This window comes from Rutilus rutilus (genome assembly GCF_951802725.1).
Source record: "Rutilus rutilus genome assembly, chromosome: 22".
NCBI classification, from domain to species: domain Eukaryota; kingdom Metazoa; phylum Chordata; class Actinopteri; order Cypriniformes; family Leuciscidae; genus Rutilus; species Rutilus rutilus.
In genome coordinates, this window is record NC_140227.1 from 12,810,633 (window position 1) to 12,824,957 (window position 14,325).

Below are 14,325 nucleotides of genomic sequence, written 5' to 3' on the forward strand. Positions count from 1 at the left end.
ATGAGTTTGGTGTGGAAGAACTTGGACTGGCCCGAAGAGAGCCCTGACCTAAATCTCACTGAATACCTTTAGGATGAACTGGAATGGAGATTGCGAGCCCCACAAATGTTTTACTGGATGAATGGTAAAAAATTCCCACGGAAACACACTAAAAATCTAATGGAAAGCCTTCCCAGAAGAGTGGAAGCTGTTGTAGCTATAGGGGAGACACTAACAGTTTACAGGCGGTAGACAATTAAGTGAAGTGAAGTGACATGACATGAAGGCTAAGTATGGTAACCCATACTCAGAATTTGTCCTCTGCATTTAACCCATCCACATTATTGCACACACACCCAGAGCAGCCATTCGCTGCGGCACCTGGGGAGCCCAATTCGGGGTTAGGTACCTTGATCAGGGGCAGCTCAGTCGTGGGTATTGAGGGTGGGAGAGAGCGCTGTTCATTCACAACCCCCCACCTACATTTTCTTGCCGTTATTGAGAATCGAACCCACGACCTTTGGGTTACAAGTCCGCCATGACTGCCCCAAAGATTTTCACCCTAGATAGGACAGTTAAGGTCACAGTTCCAATTACTTTGGACACTAAAGAGACCTTTCTATTGAGAAAAAAAATGCCCATATGTATATATATATATTTTTTGTACATTTCTTTAACAACCATGTAGGAAGACACATCATGGCCATTTTCCAGAGGATGATAATGTCAAGATTCATCAGGCTCAAATTGTGAAAGAATGGTTGTGAGGGAGCATGAAGAATTGGCACCTCTGTGTCATTTTAAGTCTTTGGGATGTGCTGGAGAAGACTTTACAGAGTGCTTGACTCTTGCATTGTGTGCCCCTTGATGGAAATAAATGTTGTGATGTTATTTCCATCAAGAGGTTCATCCATATATATATATATATATATATATATATATATACACACACACACACACACACACACACACAATTTTGTGGCCTATTCATGGACAGTACCTTCCTCACTGGTCAAATAATTGCAATGTAATGTGAAAGAAATATAATTGTAAAAAAAATGATCAGATGTGTGTTTTTTTTAAATCTGGTAAATATATTGGGGATTTACTGTAAGATTTTTTTTTTTGTAGGAAAATCAAGATCATCAAAAAACATCAATGTACATCAATGTGTGTTTAGCAACTTACATGACAAAGCAGAAACATCATGCTGACTGTGCATGGACGTGTTTCTAATCTGAACTATAATAGTAAATATTGTTTAATTATGATGTTTAATTATGATTTATAATGCAGTATTCTCCCCCCACTGTGCACCATGACCCTGTGCAACCATCAAAAGTTTTGTGGTTCATCATGAGGACTGTAAAAACAAAAATCAGCCTTACTATGTAAATTATCCAAGTAACTCTCTGAGCTGTAATTTTTCCAAGTAAGATATCAAATTTATGACAAGATCACATTTATTTAATTAACATCAAACTCAATTCAAACAGGCAACCTGGCCATTCATATGTCCATATGACTTTATGGAGGGGGAAAAAAAGTCAATAACTAACAGTTTTGAGATCAGACACAACCAAGCTATAAAATAATTGGCAAAGCAGCCAAGTCAATATTCTGTTCTAACTCTGACTGATGAGACCTCAGGTGCAATAGGAGTTTATTCTGATTCTTATTCACAGATGGGCAGAGGGGAAATGTCCTTCTGGGATATGAATAAACAAAGCTCTGAGAAAAAAAGCATGGACTTGCTTGGTGCTTTAAACTTTATAACGTTTTTTCTTCAGGTTTCACCTGCAAAAGTCTGAATGATTCGGAAAAAAATCCCCAACGTGCCAGCATCGCCAGCTTTAACAGCAGTTATGGAGTGATGCTTTAGAAAATAAGCCACATGAGGCCCTATAGCGTTATCATTAGCAAAACGGTACCAAGGATCAATGTTCCCTCAGCGTGATGATTTTAAAAGAGTCCTGGTGTATATGAAAGTTATTTTTGAGGAGAAAGATAGAAAAACATGTCCACAGTTCATTTCAGACATTGTGGGCATCACCTTTTTAAATCTGCTGGCTCTTTGGTGAGTGTGGGGCAAATGGTGGCCGTGACTGTGGGCGGAGCTACTGTGGTCGCCGTGGCGACAGCCGCTCGTTCTTTAGCCAGTGTAGTCTGAAGCTCCGCCCTACGAGCCAGAGCGGCTTTCAAATGCCCACGGATTTCCTCAATCTTCACCTGGAGTTCTTCAAGCTCGCCGTCTTTTGAGGGGCTCGAGGATCTCACCGAGGAGGTAGGCTGCTGAATGGGCCCTCCGTTTTCACACACTCTCGCCAATAAACTCCCAGTCCCAGAGCTCAACGCGGATGAGGAGCTGGCCTGACCCCCTTCCGACATGACACGGGTGAGGAGTCGGCGTGTGTTGAGAGTTTCCAGGTTGAAATGGACTCTCTTGTTGTCTTTGGGCTCCTCTTCTGCCTTGGCGCTTTCGTTGTTCCATCTGGCAAAGGATCCGAGGGGAGCAGCTGGAGGAGGCGGATGCGGTTGGGCTTTCTGGATGTTACAACTGGGAAGAGAGATGCAAGATATGTGATTTTGTTAAATAGACCACCCAGAAATGAACATTCTGTCATCATTTCTTGAATTTTTGCAATAGCCCTGCAAGCTCACTCTTTTACGTATAATGAAAGTTAAAGTGGACTGGAGCTCTGAAGCTCCAAAATGACTGCATAAAAGTATCATAAAAGTCATCTATATGACTTGGCTGCTATATTCCAACTCTTTTTCAGTCACATGGACTACTTTTATGGTACTTTAATGGTGCATTTAGAACTTGACAGCTCCAGTCTCCATCCACTTTTCATTATACTGAAAAGAGCAGCCAAAATATGAATCAAAAAGTTACCATATGTGACTCCGGAAGTGATAAAGTCATGGAATTATGGATGAGTGTGGGATAACATGAGAAAAAGTATGACAGAATTTTCATTATTGGGTGAACTATCTCTTTAAAAAAGCTACACCATTGTCCATCATTATATGATCCTCAGGTTGCTGTAATAAGAATAACAACACTGTACTGCTGATGTTAACTTAAAATTATTACAAATCATAATTGAAATGAAGCAGAAATAATATATATAATTATTAGATGAAAAAACTTTAATACATTTTTTTTGTTATAGAAATGTTGCTTTGGCAACTAACTCAAGTTTTAAGTACTAAAATTACTAAAACTAAAATAAAAATAACTTAAAGATAAATCGACATTTAAAAACTATGCAACTAATTAAGAACATACAATTACTAAAACTTACAATTATATTCAAATTAAAACTGAAAAAATAAAAATAAAAGCTAATTCAAAATATTCATGAATATTATTTATTTTTTGGTAAACTATCCCTAAAAAGAGCTCCACTAAAGTGTAGACATTAAAATCCAAATTTTTTTTTACATTTAAAGTGGAGAGCAATGAAACAAGATGTGATAAGCACAATCCTGCTGTTATTAAAATGGAAAATAGATTAATAAAACAAAGTCAAAACCTTTTCTCTGTGTTCGCCCGCTGCCGTTTCACATCCTCATAAGTCATGTTCAGTGCTCTGTGGATCTTCTGCAAAAAAGAAAGAAAGAAAAGGAAAGAAAAAAAAGGATTTGTCTCAGCATGAGATGAATGAGAGAGATCAACATCATGCTTTTGATTTTAAAAATCAATATTCCAGAGATGGCAATTACAGACTCGGCTTGGCAGTAATCCCTCCACACCCCTCAGAGAAAGTAGCTTATAAGACCCTGAGAGATCAAGCACGGCTCATTTACAGAGTCAAAGCTTTGCCCCATGAATAACAGAGCTGTGCCATTCGTAGTCTTAGTTATCAGCGGAGGGAAGAAAGGAAACATTTTGATGAAATAATAAACTGGCGACGGCTCAAATTTAGCAAAAAACAGCCCAGACAATAAGAAACATCATGAGCATTAAAGGGACAGTTCAGTCAACTTTGAAAATTTGGCCATTTATTCACACTCACATCGATCAAAACATGTATGTTGGGTTTAATGGAACACAAAAGAAGATATTTAGCAAAATGACAAACTCCAAACATGACAAAAAGCAACGTAAACGTACCACAACATTAGTGTAAATCGATAAAATCTATAAAAATCATTCACATTTTTTTATGAAAAGAGCAGCATTCTGTGAAACATCTCTTTTTGTATTCCATGAGAAAAGTGAAAAAAACGAAAAAGTCAAACTGGTTTGGAGGGGATGAGTAAAGCATGACAGAGTGTTTATTTTCGGGTGAACTGTCCCTTTAAATTAGCCTCATGGCTCACCTGACTGGTGTGAAGCCAGTATTTGAACTTCTGTTTGCGGCGGATATGTGGCAGAACCAGGCGATAGAAGGCATGTTCTCCAGCCAGAGTGAGTAAGGCCCCGGTCACACCCACACAAAGCAACAAAAACAACCCTGAGAAGTGTCGAATGCCCATCTGCAGTGTCTGGAAAGAGAGAGAACACACATAGAAGAAATGATACACTGCAGATTTAATGACCAAATGGGTGTGATGCAGTACTTGTACACAGGGGGGCAGTATAATCATTCTGGCTGATATTTCATTAGTCTGAGAGAAGAGCATACCCTTCCCGGAGTGCCTTTGATGGAAAAGGATTCATACCAACTCGAACTAATTGACATTAAAAATCATCTTTAAACTAAAGCAGGAGCCACATCAATATTAGACGGGGAGAGCTGATCTGTATGTACCTCTAGATTGTTAGAGCACAGACCTTAGACACAAAAATCAATCAAATCAAACAGCTCTAATTGTGTTTTTTAATCATAAATCTGTAGGTTTTTGAAACTGCAGAAAGAGTTTTCACACTGCATAAAATCAAGCTAAGATGACTGAAATGCTAAAACTTAAAGGTACAGTAGAGTGTGTAATAAAACATTATCTATGCTGTGTTGACATATTTTTGTACCTGAATGTTTAGTCAGACATATTAAAGGGCTCATCCCTCTTTTTTGTTTTGTTTTTGTGAAACTTGATTTAGTCCCATTAGGGGCGGGACATTCTTATTCTAAAGAGCATTTGATTGGAGAAAAATATATGGATAATAGTTAATTTTCCTGTAAAAAAGTACAAAATTTTAAATTAGATAATCGGCAACTTTATCAGTAGAATAGAATATACATTTTTAAAAGTTGGAGGTTGGTAAGATTTTTTTTATGTTTATGAAAGTGGTCACCAAGGCTGTATGTATTTGATCAAAAAACATTTATTATTTTGTATCAATGTTGAAGACAGTTCTGCTTAATATTGTTGTGGAAACTTTTTTGCAGAGTCAACTTTTAAGTGAAATATCTAAAGGTTTATTTCCCTGAATGTGTAAACACTTTAAGGGTGCGTCCTTCCTAGTCCAGTCCTTCTTAGGCTTGTAGGCTATTGTCCCCCTCAGCATTAAATGCTAGAAATGAGACGGTCTAGTAAGTGTGCATGGCTAGTGGCTACGTCACACATGTTCCCGCCCCTGCGGTCATGGCATGAAAATACTATTAAAAATTAATTTTGGAAAAATACTTTGTATTACAAAATGTATATTAACTCCCAGTGTCTTACATTATTGGCAGTTTAGTGTTGGTGGTTAATTTACAGCAAAACAAAAGATAACACCAACACTTTCATGTCCGAAAACATTATTTGTGTCTTACATTTCATAATAAAATATAATACAATTGAGGAAATGAAAAAGCTTGGGTTGCTGAATATTCGATCCCTTACTTCAAAAGCACTTATTGTTAATGATATGATTACAGACTATAACCTAGATGTGCTTTGTTTGACAGAAACCTGGCTAAAACCAAACGATTACATTACTTTAAATGAGTCCACCCCGCAAGATTACTGTTATAAACATGAACCTCGTCTGAAATGCACAGGGGGAGGTGTTGCTGTAATTTATAGTAATATTTTCAGAATGACTAAGTTTAGTTTTAAATATAATTCTTTTGAAGTGTTGGTGCTTAATGTAACAAAATCTAGTGTAAATGATAAATCACGTTTGAGATTTGTGCTGGCTACTGAACACAGGCCACCAGGGCACCATACAGACTTTATCAAAGAATTTGCTGACTTTCTATCACAGTTAGTACTGGCTGCAGATAAAGTCCTAATTGTTGGTGATTTTAATTTACATGTAGATAATGAAAAAGATGCATTGGGACTGGCATTTAAAGACATTCTTAACTCTATTGGAGTTAGACAACATGTGTCAGGACCTACTCATTGTTGTAATCATACTCTAGATCTAATACTATCACATGGAATCAATGTTGATGCCGTTGAAATTCTGCAGCAGAGCGATGACATCTCAGATCATTATCTAGTCTCGTGTAAACTTCATTTAGCCAAGGCTGCAAAGCCGACTCCGTGTTACAAATATGTTAGACCTATCACTTCTGCCACTAAAGATTGCTTTATTAATAATCTTCCTGATCCGTTTCTTCATCTCAGCATCCCAGATAGCTTAGACGAATTACGACAGAAACTTTTAACTCTCTCTTTTCCAGCACTTTAGACACAGTTGCTCCGTTGAGCTTAAAGAAGATTAAAGAAAATAGTCCAACGGCGTGGTACAACGAGCACACTCTGGCCCTTAAGAGAACAGCCAGAAAAATGGAGCGCAAGTGGAAGAAAACAAATCGAGGACAGCTCGATTGCATACAGAGAGGCCTTAAAAGCTGCTAGATCTGCTTTTCAACCCTATTAGAAGAAAATAAACAAAACCCTAGGTATTTATTTGAAACAGTGTCTAAACTAACAAAAAATAAAGCTTCAAGCCCAGACATTTCCAAGCAGCACAGCAGTAATGACTTTATGAACCTCTTCTCTTATAAGATTGATAATATCAGGGAGAAAATTATAACTATGCAACCGTCTACTACAGTATCACATCAGGCAGTGCATTGTAGTGTCCCTAAGGAAAAAATCGATTCATTCATTGCTATAGGAGAGTAAGGATTTTCTAAACTCGTTAAATCATCTAAATCGACAACATGTACAATGTTAGACCCTATACCGACTAAGCTACTGAAAGAGATGCTTCCAGAGGTCATAGATCCTCTTCTTAATATCATTAATTCATCTTTGTCATTAGGATACGTACCAAAAACTTTTAAGCTGGCTATGATTAAACCGCTTGTTAAAAACCGCAACTGGATTGTACAGAATTAGTCAATTACAGGCCGATCTCGAATCTACCTTTTCTGTCAAAGATACTAGAAAAGGCGGTATCCTCACAACTATGTTCCTTTTTAGAAAGAAATGATATCTGCGAGGATTTTCAGTCAGGATTTAGACCGTACCACAGTACTGAGACTGCTCTCATTAGAGTTACAAATTATTTGCTCTTATCATCCGATCGTGGTTGTATCTCGCTATTAGTGTTACTCCATCTTAGTGCTGCATTTTACACTATCAACCACAACATTCTTTTAAATAGACTCGAAAATGATGTTGGCATTAGTGGAATTGCATTAGCATGGTTTAAATCATACTTATCTGACCGTTATCAGTTTGTAGCAGTAAATGAAGAGATGTCTTATCGATCAAAAGTTCAGTATGGCGTACCACAAGGCTCAGTACTAGGACCGCTGCTTTTCACTCTGTACATGCTACCCTTGGGAGATATCATTAGGAAGCATGGAATTAGTTTTCACTGTTATGCTGATGATACTCAGCTCTATATTTCTTCACACCCTGACGAAACTTACCAATTCACAAAATTAACGGAATGCATAGCTGATATAAAAAACTGGATGACTAGCAATTTCCTACTACTTAATTCTGAAAAAACAGAGATTCTAATTATTGGACAAAAAACTTCCACACGTAATAACCTAGAATACTGTCTAACACTTGATGGCTGCACTGTTAAGTCTTCGTCGTTGGTCAGGAACCTGGGTGTGCTCTTTGATACCAATCTTTCATTTGAAAGTCACGTGTCTAGTATCTGTAAAACCGCATTTTTTCATCTTAAAAATATATCTAAATTGCGTCATATGCTTTCAGTGAAAAATGTGGAACAATTAGTTCATGCGTTCATGACATCAAGGCTAGATTATTGTAATGCTATTATGGGTGGTTGCCCTGCACGCTTAATAAAAAAACTACAGCTGGTCCAAAATGCAGCAGCTAGAGTTCTTACCAGAACCAGGAAGTATGACCATATTAGCCCAGTTCTGTCAACACTGTATTAGTCTCTCTGTTTATCCGAGTTTTACCGCAGTCCGCTGGATCCAGGCCGTATCCAGATCTGATGAAGGACCTGGGCCTGGACACGATGACAACGCAGTCCTGAAGTGTCAGCCAGTCCCTCCCCTGTGAAGGCCTTCCCTTCCCTATACCTCAGTACAGATAAAATGTTGTCGGGATAATTCTGGTTTGCGTGGCTACGCAGACATGACAAAAAATAATAATTTCTGTATTATAAATGTTTAAGGCCAGACAAGTAGTTTATTGAGGGTTGGTCTGTAAAGAAGGACTACACGCCTGTGCACATATATATTCAAATGCGCATACCCTTGGACTGAACACGTAATGCGCATGTGCGCGACGTCTTCGTTTTCGAGGTTTGCGCAGAGATAACGGATAATCGTTTGCACCTTCGAACCTATTTCAGGGAGTGCGTTCTCGAGACACCAGGCACTGTTGTTGTGCGGATGGGCAGCCGGAGCGCGTTAAGGGTTTTCCTGTTAGAACGGTGTTGTGTGGTGTAGCGGCCCTTAAGTTAATAACTAATGATCTTCGCAACGGAAGTGAATCAATCATTTAAAACTAACTTTAGCTGGACAATAACTTTATCCTAGAGCTGTTGTAAAGCCTAAACAATCTGTTATGGTAATTTCCTATTATCACTGTAAAGCTGCTTTGAAACAATCCATATTGTTAAAAGCACTATATAAATGAAGGTGACTTGACTTGACTTAATAAACTCAGATAAGCTCAGTACTGACTCGGTTTCTGTCTGTTTATTTTCGTGAATTGAAATGTGTGCAAAGGATTGTGGGTGATTTAAGGCCGTGAAGGATACATCCGATGCATCCTTCAAAACAGGACGCAAAACGAAGGCTGCCTTCAAATGATCCTTCAAATTGAAGTGGTCTTCAGCGACGTGTGGTGATGTAGCCGCTGAGTTACGCAGCCTTTGTAGGATGCAGCCTTCCGTTTGAGAAACACTCTAAGACTCAAAACAACCTCTGTTTGTTTGAGCTTCCTAAGCAGCCCGACATAGCAACAGCGGCTCAGCCAATGGAGTGAGTTTGTGGCGGAGCTATATGTTTGTCAATCAAGGGAAGATGGGGGGAAACCCTTTTGAAAACCGTCTCTAGTTTTGCACTTTTGTTTGGTGCAGATATTGCACAACTGAAACAGAGACTACAGAAAAGAAAAGAAAACTACATGAATTAACTTACAAGTCTTTCATCTGTGTGTTTTGACCGCAGGGCATGAGACCTGTGTCTTGCCAGAGAAACTTTTCATCTGCTCTATAGCTCTAGCAAACTCTTTTTTTTCCGGGTACCTTGTGTTCTCAAAAACCAATGAAAAAGCAAGTGAAGTGAAGATTCACTGTGTATTTTACTTATCCACATGTACGAATTCAATCCTATAAATCTTGTGAGGCCACTACGTACTGCCAATCAAGCAGCATTCTGGGAAATAACACATTAGCTCTCTCTCAAACATGTTCACTTGTCAGATCGATTCAAAACCGAATGTATCTTGCGTAGGTTTTAACCAGCACACAATGCTTTGTCCTCATGTTCTCATCCTTCAATGAGCCTCTGATGCCATAAGAGCACAGAGATTTGAAATGGAAATGAGGAATAATCTTTTCTGCTCAGGCAATGGTAATTTTCCCCCCTGAAATTAAGAGATGGAAAAAAACATGCCCTGCTCCAAGCTTAAAGCATTCGACAGCACTGAGAAATCTGTGTTGTAGAAGAGAGGGATAGTTCGGCCTTTATTTCTTCCTCTGCATGTCAGTCGTCAGCCGATCAGCACGCTCCAAAAGTGTCATTTACTCTGAAATCTTCTGAGGTTTCGAGCAGATCTAACGCACACCTCTGTCAGCACCGGAGATAATGACACAAGATAAGTTAGTGAAGGTACTGAGCCAAATCAATATGTAAAAACTGAAGCCTCTCTGCCACCGATCGCTAAAGCAAACATCACTTACTCACATCAGCCTGTAAGACTTAAAGGGGCTCTGTGGAAATGATACAAATTTGAGCTCTCTATTGGCTCTTTCATATGAAGAATGACAGGATGGTGTCACCACCAAGATCTCAGAAAATTTGTTTGATTTGATAATGCATCAAGTAATTAATTAAAGAAAAATGTAATTTGGTAGTACATGACAGGCAGGTTTGAAGGTTTGATTGATTGGCACAAATATTTTATGACTGAGCTGTAAGAAAAACCTCATGAAATGGCTTTGAACGCAGTTTTATTATCTATTTTTTTAAACAGGAAGCTGGGATATTTCAAAGTCAGTAAACCATGATTTCCTACTTGCTAGTCAGAGGCAGGTGGAATTAGTGGGAAGGACATTCCTATTCTAGAGAATGACAGAATTAGGACACACCCATGAGTGCAAGATGATGTCACCATTTTTTTGTCCCGTTCCCCTGTAAGATTTTAAATATAACGTCATTGCATAGGAAAAGTATCAACGGCCCCTCGCTATTATCCAAATAAAACTGTCATTTACAGACAAAGTGTTCAGATAATGACGTTAAAGGTAGGGTATAGGCACTTCTTTTTTTTATACTGGTTGAAACTCTCTTCACATTCTGATAGCAATCAATAAAAGAAGTGGTCTAAATATTGAAACATATCTTCTGTGGAAGTCTCAGGACCAAAAATTGCTCGTCCAATCATTGCATGTCCTACCTGCATACAATATCCAACACTGTACAATATCCTGTACAATATCAAAACAAGCTATTTCCAGAGCATGATTACATAAATGTATTTTTTATAATGAGGTGGATGTTTTAATCTATGAAACTTGCAGGATGTTTTAAAGACCTCATCAAAAGATCAAGGAGAATTAGATTTCTCATTTTATGAACCCTTTCAATTTCTGAATTAAAAATCTTTGGATATTTTTTTAGCAGTATGTCATCTGAACTTAATTATTTATTTTCCATTTATTTATTTATCTGAGATTTATTTAGCCATGTGTGAGATAATGTGCAGTTTCATTACTGAAAAATACATTCATTTCTCTTTATATATTATGCCTTATTTATTTGCTGTATCACTTAATAATCTCCATTTAACAACAATATAACTGTATCTAAAAACATCTAGGTGAAATCTAAATGTAACATTCAACCACAAAATCCAATCAACACATTTACATTTACATTGCTTGGATAACACCATCAAACAGCTCAAATGTATGAGATCGGAAAGTGACACTGTCAACCATGAATTCATTGCATGCTTCTAATCTGGTTAAAAGGATTTAACTGATATAGGAATTATACAAATACATATTTATTAATTTGTTAATCATAAAACAAAATGACCCAGTTCGGTTTTGGGCCACCTCTGAAGATTTCTTGCACCCTGGTTCATTTTTCTTTTCACTTTCAATTAAACTGAAACCTGCTCACCTCTGTAACAGCAAAGACTCTCTTTCCGCACGGCACAACCTTGTACCACTTGTCATGCAGCATGTCCATGTAGCCATCTGACTTGTAACGGCTGATGAATTCAGATATGTTGGAGGTGAGTGGCGAGTTCTGGGGCAGTCCAATACCATAACCTGAAGGAGAAACAAAACCACTTAGCTCATCCAATTCATCAAAACACCACCAGAACAAATAGAATATGCTACAAAGGTTCATTAAACTGCCTGTTTAATGATCACAAATTTCATGTTTTGACAAGGTGAGTCAATAACACAACACGTTACTCTACACTTTTTCACTAAAAGCCTCTCAAAGGCTGTTTCTCAATTCCAAGAACGTAAAGAAAGGACTTGAGTTCTCATTGAGACTCAATCTCATTGAGATAAGTCTTGCGAGGCGACCTTGAAAGAACAAACTCGGAAAGAAGTGAGGACACAGAACACATTTTTGTGAGAATTGAGATGTCCTGCGATCTTGCTGCTTAACTGACCATTCTCAGCAAATAGCGATAACGACCAAAGCACAATAAATACAACATCACAAACAAATGTCACAACCTATTAAGCATTTCTTTCATATTATTATAGACATTGGTTTTTTTTATATAAGTTTATATCTTTTTTAATTTTACCGTGTGTATTTATGAAAATGAGTAGCCTATGCGTTACCTATGCTTTGTCAATGTTAAGATTATTTTTAATATGCCAATAAAAAATACTGCTGCTTTCTTAAGGTCTTTATCACTTTATTAAAAATGAAGTAAAAGAGATGGACAACTGATTACTTTCACGAGCTGTCACATATTTCGAGCTTGCAGCGGGAATCTCTTAAGTTAGAACACGAAGTTCAAAGCTTACAGGTGGTACGTCGACCACCCGCAGCGTCTTCTGGGATTTTTTAATGGTTCGATTCTCTCAAGTCTGCGGCCGTTTCTCAATATGCATTCTTGTCTGTACTTGTGGACTTGTGGAACGTCATCAGTCGCTGCCCAAGTACTGTTCCAAATCAAAGTTCACATTTAGCCAAGTCCAGTTCAAATCCCCGGATGTGTTCTTGATCCGCCCCTTTTATCGAGGATGCATCGAGAGGTGACTTGTGCGGACTTGAGACAGCCAGGTATCCCAGAATGCATCTCGACACCAACCAGCAAGCGTCAATAGCAGAGGAGAAACCCCGCCTAATTTAAAAATACTGCTGTTATTGTGTCACGAAATGTAGTTTTAAGAATTTTTCAGTCGAGAATGATTAAAGCTCAAATATGTGGTTTATTTATAAAGATAGCGCCTATTTTAAAATTGTATCTGACGTTTTCGGAGTTGTGAGATCCAGGTGATCACCTCAGTGCTCATATACCCCGCCTGGAACAGCCCTTCCTCGGCTAGTCCTTCTGACGTTTGCCGCTGGCTCTGATGTCTCTAGTCTATAGTCTATAACTTGTATAGTCTAGTCTCAAGATATAATTTGTTCTTGTGTATATCTAACAGTTGATCTTTGGTCTCTTTAATCTATAATTTGTTCCCTTGCAAATCTTTTGTCTGAGGGCAGAGTGAAGTTTCATAACTTTATATATTTAGGCTATTTAACTTTAACGTTGTAGCCTACTAGAGAGGTGACTTATGTTTTACTGAATCGTTTGCTTTATTTCTTATTGTATAGCTTCTTATACCTTTTAGGCTACTTATTCTTTTATAATGGCTATTATTGATCATTAAAACTGACATTTAACAAAAAAGGTTTTGTCATTTTATTTTATATATTTAAAATATTTATGTACATTTTCTTCACTCTGTGTAGGCTACATGTATAATAAAATAAAATTGCACAACCCTGTCTCTTTTTGTTAAATGTCAGTTTTAATGATCAATATTATAATGTTGAATTTTTTTTCAAATGAAAACAAAAAAAGTAGGCAGGGTTGTGTTTTATAGTTCTTGTGAAGATAATCATTGTAGCTACTCGTTGCCTGAACTGAACCACATTTGTGTGGCTATAAGATTTTTTAATGAAAATGAAAAGAGGCAGAGTGGTGTTTTATAACATATTTTGTTTTATTGTTGTCTAAATATATATAACTAGCCAGAGCAAGCTGAGTGACACTATCAAGAACGCTGCTGTTCCATTTGCAGAATTACCAGACTTGAGTCCTTCCGTCCTCGGGAGTTCGTTCTTCTGAGTCGAACTTGGCAAGTCCGAACTACCAAGGATGCAAGTCCGAAGTCTGCGTACTTGGTTTTGAGAAATGGCCTGCATTCGATGCATCCTCGATATCAAGGACACATCCAGGCACTTTCATGCGACCTCTGTACGACGGTTGATGATGACGTAGTACGAGAACACAAGGGCTTTCTCACTCACTGCTCACACGCTGATTGATTGCTCCTGTCTGCCTTGTTGCTGGTTTGTGTCTGTATGCTATGTGTAGCTTTCTGCTTTGAATCTCTATTTACTATCATTCCTTGTTGTTTATATTGCTAAATATAACTTACTCAACATATATTAGATATTGTCTAATATTGCCTATCACATTAATTTGACATCGCTAGCTTTTATCTAAATCATTATCGCTAGCACAACATGCAAGTATCTCGCTAGCCTGTTAACCTGCCATCATGTGCACTCGCACCTTTTACGAGTCTATTAAACAACT

The 14,325-nt window shown here is 37.9% G+C and overlaps 1 protein-coding gene across 1 annotated transcript in view; it reads right to left on the reverse strand.

Moving 5' to 3' along the window:
* Positions 1-1,427: 1,427 nt before the first annotated feature.
* grin3bb (glutamate receptor, ionotropic, N-methyl-D-aspartate 3Bb) overlaps positions 1,428-14,325 on the reverse strand; it is a 119,822-nt gene continuing 106,924 nt past the window's right edge. Inside the window, exons 6-9 of the mRNA XM_084394512.1 lie at positions 11,661-11,812; positions 4,309-4,473; positions 3,519-3,586; positions 1,428-2,536 (exon numbers count right to left, since the gene is read on the reverse strand). Of these exons, the coding sequence (XP_084250638.1) occupies positions 2,029-2,536; positions 3,519-3,586; positions 4,309-4,473; positions 11,661-11,812 (893 nt within the window). The 3' untranslated portion in view covers positions 1,428-2,028. The remainder of the gene's footprint in view (positions 2,537-3,518; positions 3,587-4,308; positions 4,474-11,660; positions 11,813-14,325) is intronic.